Source organism: Carassius carassius, chromosome 24 (assembly GCF_963082965.1).
Source record: "Carassius carassius chromosome 24, fCarCar2.1, whole genome shotgun sequence".
Lineage (NCBI taxonomy): Eukaryota > Metazoa > Chordata > Actinopteri > Cypriniformes > Cyprinidae > Carassius > Carassius carassius.
Genome location: NC_081778.1, coordinates 26,265,237 through 26,273,025, shown reverse-complemented (window position 1 = coordinate 26,273,025; position 7,789 = coordinate 26,265,237). Strand labels below are relative to the sequence as shown.

The 7,789-nt window shown below is 36.4% G+C and overlaps 1 protein-coding gene across 1 annotated transcript; it reads right to left on the bottom strand.

Moving 5' to 3' along the window:
• Positions 1-3,404: 3,404 nt before the first annotated feature.
• Positions 3,405-4,826, bottom strand: LOC132103299 (GSK-3-binding protein-like). Its single transcript, XM_059508289.1, has one exon. The coding sequence runs from the start codon at positions 4,676-4,678 to the stop codon at positions 4,211-4,213; it is 468 nt and encodes a 155-aa protein (XP_059364272.1). The 5' UTR covers positions 4,679-4,826; the 3' UTR covers positions 3,405-4,210.
• Positions 4,827-7,789: the final 2,963 nt, after the last annotated feature.

Genomic DNA, 7,789 nt, shown 5'->3' with positions numbered 1-7,789 from the left:
AAATCATCGTCACTTTGTGATGTAGGTCAGAATGTAGGACAGGACATGAGAAAAAAAATGCTCTTATGTAAGGCTTACGTATAATTTTTTTAGCCTTGGGTGTTGGTGACATGTGAATGAACAGCAGAAGCCTCTGGTGGCTGGGGATGTGAGGTGAGAACTGTGCCGTTCCCTTGTGACTTTGAGGATGCACTCAGACAAAGACAGCTGGTGCCTTGTGAAAAGTTAAAAAGCAGCTTCTGAAGAGTCTAGGTTCTCTAGACTGAAGCAGAGTAAAAATGCATTGGAAAAAAAAGCTGCTGCTGAACCAAAAGCATTCTAACTTCTTTAATTTGATCAAATGATTCAGACGATAGTTATTTGTGATTTTACATTATCGAGTATATCGCAAAAACCAAACAAAAACACCCCCAGAGAGTTCACGCATACACTGTGATGTAGGTTAGACTACTAGTACTGTGCACGCGCATTTAGTTAATGCTTTCACGTTCTGATTTAGTCTGTTAAAATACATTCAGGATTCCCCCTTAATTCAAGATATTGGGGCAAAAATGTCCCCTAATTACTTTTATACAGTGATGGAAATGGCCAAAATTAATTTGGGGAACTCTAGCCTGGAGGGGTTTGGGTCAATTTAGATGACTTTTCAGTATTTAATAATAAAAACCTTTATAATTTAGAATAACATTACACATTTCATCTTTCCATTAGTTAATTTCCATGTTTTCCTGTGTATCTTGAGATTACAGATCACATTACAGGTCAATGAACAACATCCATTAATTATTTGAGGCACAAACTCGCATTCATTCAACAGAATCACCTGTGTAATTCATATATTGTGTAGGAATCTGCACATGTGATAATGTAAGCATCATTAATGAAACTTTGTGTTTAATAAAAAAGGAGAATAAGCACTTGTGCTCCTAATTAAAAAAAAAAAAAAATAGGACAATAAAAATTAACCTTCCCATTATGAGTTGATTTGACTCAGAGGGGTGCCTTTATAATGTCATTTTTTTCTAACCTTATTAAATGTCATTTTTATTTCAAATTCATAAATTTATATTATCAACCTTTTTAAAAACTTAAACGAAACAAATAAACTGAATTAAAATACGACACAAGTAGAGCTGCATTTCCCAAAAGCATTAGGCCTACGCTGAACATAAACCATTTTGGGAAACGCAGCACAGGAAGCATAACTACTAGGTTACCAATCAAATTAAATCAGTATCAACTTTGCACTGCAGAGGTGATACAAAAAAACACAAAAGTGACATTTAGGTGTATTTACAGACTGTTTAACGAGGGTGAGTTTAATGTTTAAATATAAAGTTTTTAATACAGAAATACTAAATTATTTAAATAAATGAAATTATTTTTCAAAAATTAAACTAAAAGCGCCAGTAGGTGGCGGTAAGTCACTGCCTTTGTCACTACTAATCCGACTGGAAGCACAATCAGAATTAAAAAAAAAATCACACGTAAACACGTCATTTGGATTGAATTGGCCAGATCCACTTTGATTTTATGACAGGATTATCAGCACAAAATGTCCAGTGTTTTGTATGCTAAAACAGCTTTATTAATTAATTTTCTGTTATCGAGTCTGTTAATGTAATAATCTCGGCAATAATCACGGTTCATCCCAGATAATTTATTTTACATGAAGCAGTCTGCGAATTGGTTGAACGATTCACCACCTCACACCCCAACTCTGCACTGCAAACACAAATTTTGTTGATACTGATTTTTGATTGGTAACAGCCCTAGTGTCTTATTAGAATTTAAGTTCAAGAAAGTGACACATAAGATGATGCATATATTTAAATAGGTTAGAAAAATTGCCTTATTATAGGTAAAAATCAATTTAAACCTATTGTAAAAGTTCTCCTGCAAAATAACGTCCTGACAGAATATGAAGAATATCAAAAGATTTGGGAGTCAATAAATAAAATTGTAAAAAAAAAAACCTTTTTCTATGGTACCCTTTTAAACTGCAAGATGGCGCCAGTGACCTTGTGTTGAAAAGTAGACATGACTAGCAAAACGGAAATACACTTGCTTAATGCATACTTCCCAACTCTATAATATGCAGAAGTACTATGACAAATAAATTAAACGTCCTAAAATATAAGCTTATGGTGGAAGGTGATGGGGTATGCTTTTGAAAACTTTTTCTCTCTCCATAGGTGGAAGTTAAGGGTAAGGCTGTACCCTAAGTAACATTATAAGCACATTATAAACCCGTCTTTTTATAGGCAAGTATAGGTTAATGGGTGTCATGAAATGTTTTTAATACGACGGGAATTGTGTGAGCCCAATCTTTTAAAAAATAAGTTAGGACAATTAACTGTAATGATTTCATTTCCACGGTTATTCAAGCAACGAATAAAATATATAGAGAAAGCGACCAAAGAACACAGTATCAAAAGAGCTTTTTGAAACTCCGAATTAGCAACAAAATGATTCACTGTTTCGAAGCGTTTCAATCGGATCGCGAATCATTTGATTCAGAACGGGACTGTTGTTGATGTTTATCCCTACGGGATAGGCTATATGGGTGCTTCACATAGGCTATATGGGTGCGATTTTCACCCCAACCCCCCAGAAAATCACACCCATATAGCCTATGTATATATATATATATATATATATATATATATATATATATATATATATATATATATATAAGTTGGTGGAATTACATCATAGTTCAAATTAATAACAATAGATTGTAGGATATAGTAGACCGTGCATGGAAATCTATCCATAGGCCTACACTATTCAGTACATATATAAAAATTTGTTCCGCTCAGTCGTGATCCACCAATCAGAATCAAGTAAGACATGTCAGCCACATAGTTGAATCAATTAATGCAATATTGAGGAATACTACAGTAGGTTATTCGTGGAATAAGTATTTATCCCTCTCAGATTTCCCCCAGATTTCCCCCGGCTCCTACACCGCAGTTGTGACTTGCATTGTGCTGCCATCTATTGGGCGATTGGGCAAAATGCCTACACGGAAGTGAGACTTTTTTTGCATGTATACTGTGCACATTACTAGTCATTAATTAACTTTAAATCACAAAGTGTGTTCAAAGAGCATAGCTACATTTATCACTACAGATATCATAGCTGTGGTGAGTCAGCTTATCATTATAATGTGGCCATATTTTTGGACAATCTATGTTGATGTTTTCTTTATGAGTGCAGTAAAGTACCATGTGTGACATAAGCATAAGTCACTAATAACTTGTTTTAACATTGAATTTTGGACGTTTGATCTTTGAAGTACTGCCTCATAAGAATGCTGGTGATCCACATAATTGGTACAAACAACAAAAATGTGCATACAAACCAGAAATGGTTATAGAAACATACATATGAAGCCACTGTATGCAAAAACACCATGTTTATTAGACACCAAACTCTCTGAACAATCAGAGTTATTAAAACACTTCGTTTCGAAGCATACGCAGAGTTTACAGAGTGAAAATGAAAACACAAAACATCATTAGAAAAAAACTTTAAAAACTCCATATTGGAATAAAAAAGCACCACAGTGTCATTGTGTTGTGATCACATCCCACATGTCTAACACTTATACCCACAAACGGAGTTTGATCTCAGTTTCTCTTTAAGGAGTGTTGTCCTTGCTCCTCACTTGGAAACCAAAGGGACAGAAGACAAGGGCCCTCATGAGGTGCACACAGGGCCTGCTTGAAACCAAATTAGTGATATCTTTGTATCCAAACATAGGTTAAAATGAGTAAACAAAAAGTGTGACCCGTTGCCTGATCTAGGCGAGGACCACAAACCAGCAGCCCAAGCACATCTACATTGTAAACAAAACAGTTGAGCAGTTCTTGAGTGTGCTAAACTCCAGCAAATCAAAACCCGATGCACCATTCTAGGACAAACCAGCCAGAGGCCAGTTAATATTATAATAAAATGCATTGCTATAAACCACTAGCTTTTTGCATTACACTTGCATTTCAATTCGAAGACTGATATTTAAAAATGAGAGAACAAGGTAGGGTCACATTGCTAAAGAGTCCAAAATACAAAACGTTTCCATCTCAGTAATATACAATAAAACAAAAAACATAAAGGTGTGATATCAAAGTCTGTAAAAAAAAACAAAGTATAATAATGAGCTCTGAAAACGTGAGGACGTTCATGCATCTGTGGGCTCGTGAGATCAGTCTACAGATTTGGAGATGTCGTGCTCCGTTGGTTCCGAGGAAAACTGTAGTCGTCTGACCGCTTCCTTGATCAGGTTTCCCGACAATATGAGTTCCTGGAGGAGTTGGTGCGGATCGTCCTCGTCGATTTTCTTTCGGTTCCACGAGGATCTGAAATGGTCCCATTCCTGATCGCTGGATCCGGGTGGGTTGTACGGACTGGCCCGCCTGGAACGTAAACTCCGGCCGCGGAGACGGATGCACCGCTGACCGCCCACCGCGCTGCTGCTGCTGCTGTTGTTGTTGTTGCTACCGTTCGGTCTGCTGTTCGCGAGACCGTGTAGACGTGACATCGCCTTCTGGCTCGAGCTATTGTTGTGGAGCTGCAGCACCTCGCCGATTTTCGACACGAGAGCGTCTACTTCCTTTGAATCCACCGTTACCGACTGTTCCAAAAAGATATAGTTCTCCTTTCGACAAGGCATCTTCAATATAGCTTTAGATAACAAATATCCAGCCCTGATGGTTGTTTTTATTCAAACGGATGGGACTGTCTAGTCGGCGTCCGCCACGCTGCTCAACAGAAACAGCTCAAGGGTTGATTTGTAAACAATGGATGACGCGGAATCCGGCACGTACCATTTAAGAGCGAGAGGGGCGCATGCTCAGTCGTTTTAAAATCTAAACGCATGTGTTATATTGTAATCAGAAAGTTGCAGAGTGATGTTATACGGATCAACCGTTACATGGATTACATTGTCTGCTCGCTTTATCAGTCTTAGTGGTTATAATTATCTTGGCACCGCCATACGTGTCTCCAGGTCTCTGTATTATCAATTGTAGCATTACATAACAGTTCTCCATTGTAAAAAAAAAAAAAAAAAAACACGTTGTAGACAGCCACATGTGTGCACTCAATGCACCCAAATACTGGTGCAACTGAATGTGACATTACTTCATGTAACTTTACTAAGATTCTGAATTACACTCAGTCATCAAATCAGTATCGTTCTTGATAACTTCATAGCCATATTTGAAAAGGAGGACCTGTTTGTTTTGTGAGGCACGTGGTAGGCAGTTATTGTGGGAAGTAATTAAGGGAATATTAGAATATAATTGTATCAGACACATTGATATAGAATAAACATGACAAATAGATTGAACTAGGAGATGTAGGCAGGGACGTCGTAAAAGGAGTAAAGGTTGTGATTGTTAACATGGTCCTGTTTTCCTAGGTTTGTAGATCTATGACATCTGGCTGTATGTGTGTGTGTGTGTGTATATATATATATATATATATTGTAGCTAGCTATGTGCATGTGTGTAGCTATTAGGTAATGACTGAGGGGTGTCCTATGGGTGTGTTTGGATAATATTTGCAGTCTTGCCAATATTAAATGTGTGATCTGTCTCTATGGAACTGTGTCAAAAATCCCTCTGAATAACTGGATTTATTCAGACTTTCAGCAGTGACTCATTACAGTTGTTAGCCGAGCTATAGCAGTTTGTTTGTTTTATCATCCTCACAAATTAAAAGAATAATTTGACTCAAAATGAAAATTCTTCATCGTTTACCATTTGGTCCATGAGTCATGTGCTTTGTGTGAGAAACAGGCCAACATGTATTTATTTTATTATTATTTATTATGTTACTCTTGACATCAGCTCTCTTTGAATAAATAATTATTTTGAGTTAGATGTTTTCAGTGAATTAATTTCACAAAACTGGTTGATTCAAAATACAGTGCAAGAGTCGTATGGACTACTTTAAAATGTCTTTGTGTCTTTGAAAACATCAGTAGGCCTACCTGTTTATTGTAAATGCACAAATCACTTATGAGTGAATAATCATTCTGAAGTGAACTCTTCCTGTAACATTATGCCACAATGTAATTAGTATTTCTTAAAATGTACTCTGGTACTTTCAGTTCTGTGTCACAGTTGTCAGTCTGACCACGTCCTCTTTTAGAGGAAGAGGCCTCTGAGTTCTTAGAAACAGATTGTGAATTAATTTTAACACAACTACTATGTCTGGTTGCATATATGGCACCAAACCATTGAATTAAAGGGATAGTTCACCCCAAAATGAAAATGTTGTCATTAATCAATTACCCCCATGTCATTTCAAACCCATAAAGTTTGATTCATCATCAGAACACAATTTAAGATATTTTGGATGGAAACCAGGAGGCTTGTGACTGTCCCGTAGACTGCCAAGTAAAATACACTGTCAAGGTCCAGAAAAGTATGAAAAGCATCATCAGAATAGTTCATCTGCCATCAGTGATTCAACCGTAACGTTATGAAGTGACGAGAATAGTTTTTGTAAGCAAATAAAACAAAAATAACGACTTTATGTAGCACCATTTTGGAGAATATCAGCTGAACGCATGCATGCAGCTTACGCTCTTCTGTGTCAGCTGCGCCACAATTATGCACTGTTTTCTACGTATATTCATGCTTTGATCTGAAAGAAAACAGTGCATCATTGTGGCGCGGCTGACACAGAAGAGCGTAAGCTGCCTGCGTTTAGCTGATATTCTCCAAAATGGCACAACGGTGATGTGTAGAGACACAGAGGAGATAAATTGTTGTCGTTATTTTTGTTTTATTCGCATACAAAAAGTATTCTAGTCCCTTCAGAACCTTACAGTTGAACCACTTATGGCAGATGGACTATTCTTAAACTCTTTTTTTAGATGTTCGAGCTCTTTATTCTACATCTAAAAATGAGATGATGTTGCTTATATCCTCTTCATGGTAAATTAAAATATAGGCATGTCAGCCTGCAAGCTGTGATTCACCATTTGATTTTGTATGTGCACAGATTGCACTATCCAACAACCATAGCAGCTTTCCTTGTTTACTTCACAGCAGGAGAACAGTCTTAAGAACAGACTGAGCCTTTGTCAATGTATCAACACAGGGCACTGGTGTGCCGTTGTTCTCTGTCTCAATCATCAGCATGCCCACAGGGAACTTGTTTCTCAGAAATCACCTCACTGCAGAAACCAATGTGCCATGTGGTCTTTGAGATATAAGAGGTTGAGGTCATTCTTTTTTATTCAGACATTTTAGTATACCGTGATATGAGTAAATATTTAATATGTTGTCTGATCATACACATAACATTCAGTCACAGAATGATTGATACTATTAATAGGTAGGGTAAACCTTAATCTTAAATATTGATCTTTAAATATTGATGTGCCACAGACATGAATGTCAGATCAAATCATGTTTATTCTTGAAAAATGTGTTTTCGCATTTATAAGAATCTGACTTAAATTTTACATGATGGGTGATAAAACAAGAAGAAGATTGAATTGAAGCATTGAATTGAAGGAATAGGAATAGATATAGGAATCTAAAGACCAAATCAACATAGACTTTATATATATATATATGAGCAAGCAACTACAAAAGATCTCGTCTCTGATTCAATAGAATATTATGTATAATTTTTACTGTGATCAATATATATTTACTGTGAAAATACAGCTTGGATTTAACATTTTAATAGTGGGTATAAAAATGTTTCACCTAATAAAAAGTCAATATTTTTCAGATGATTTGTTTTGGCTTCAGTACAGTAT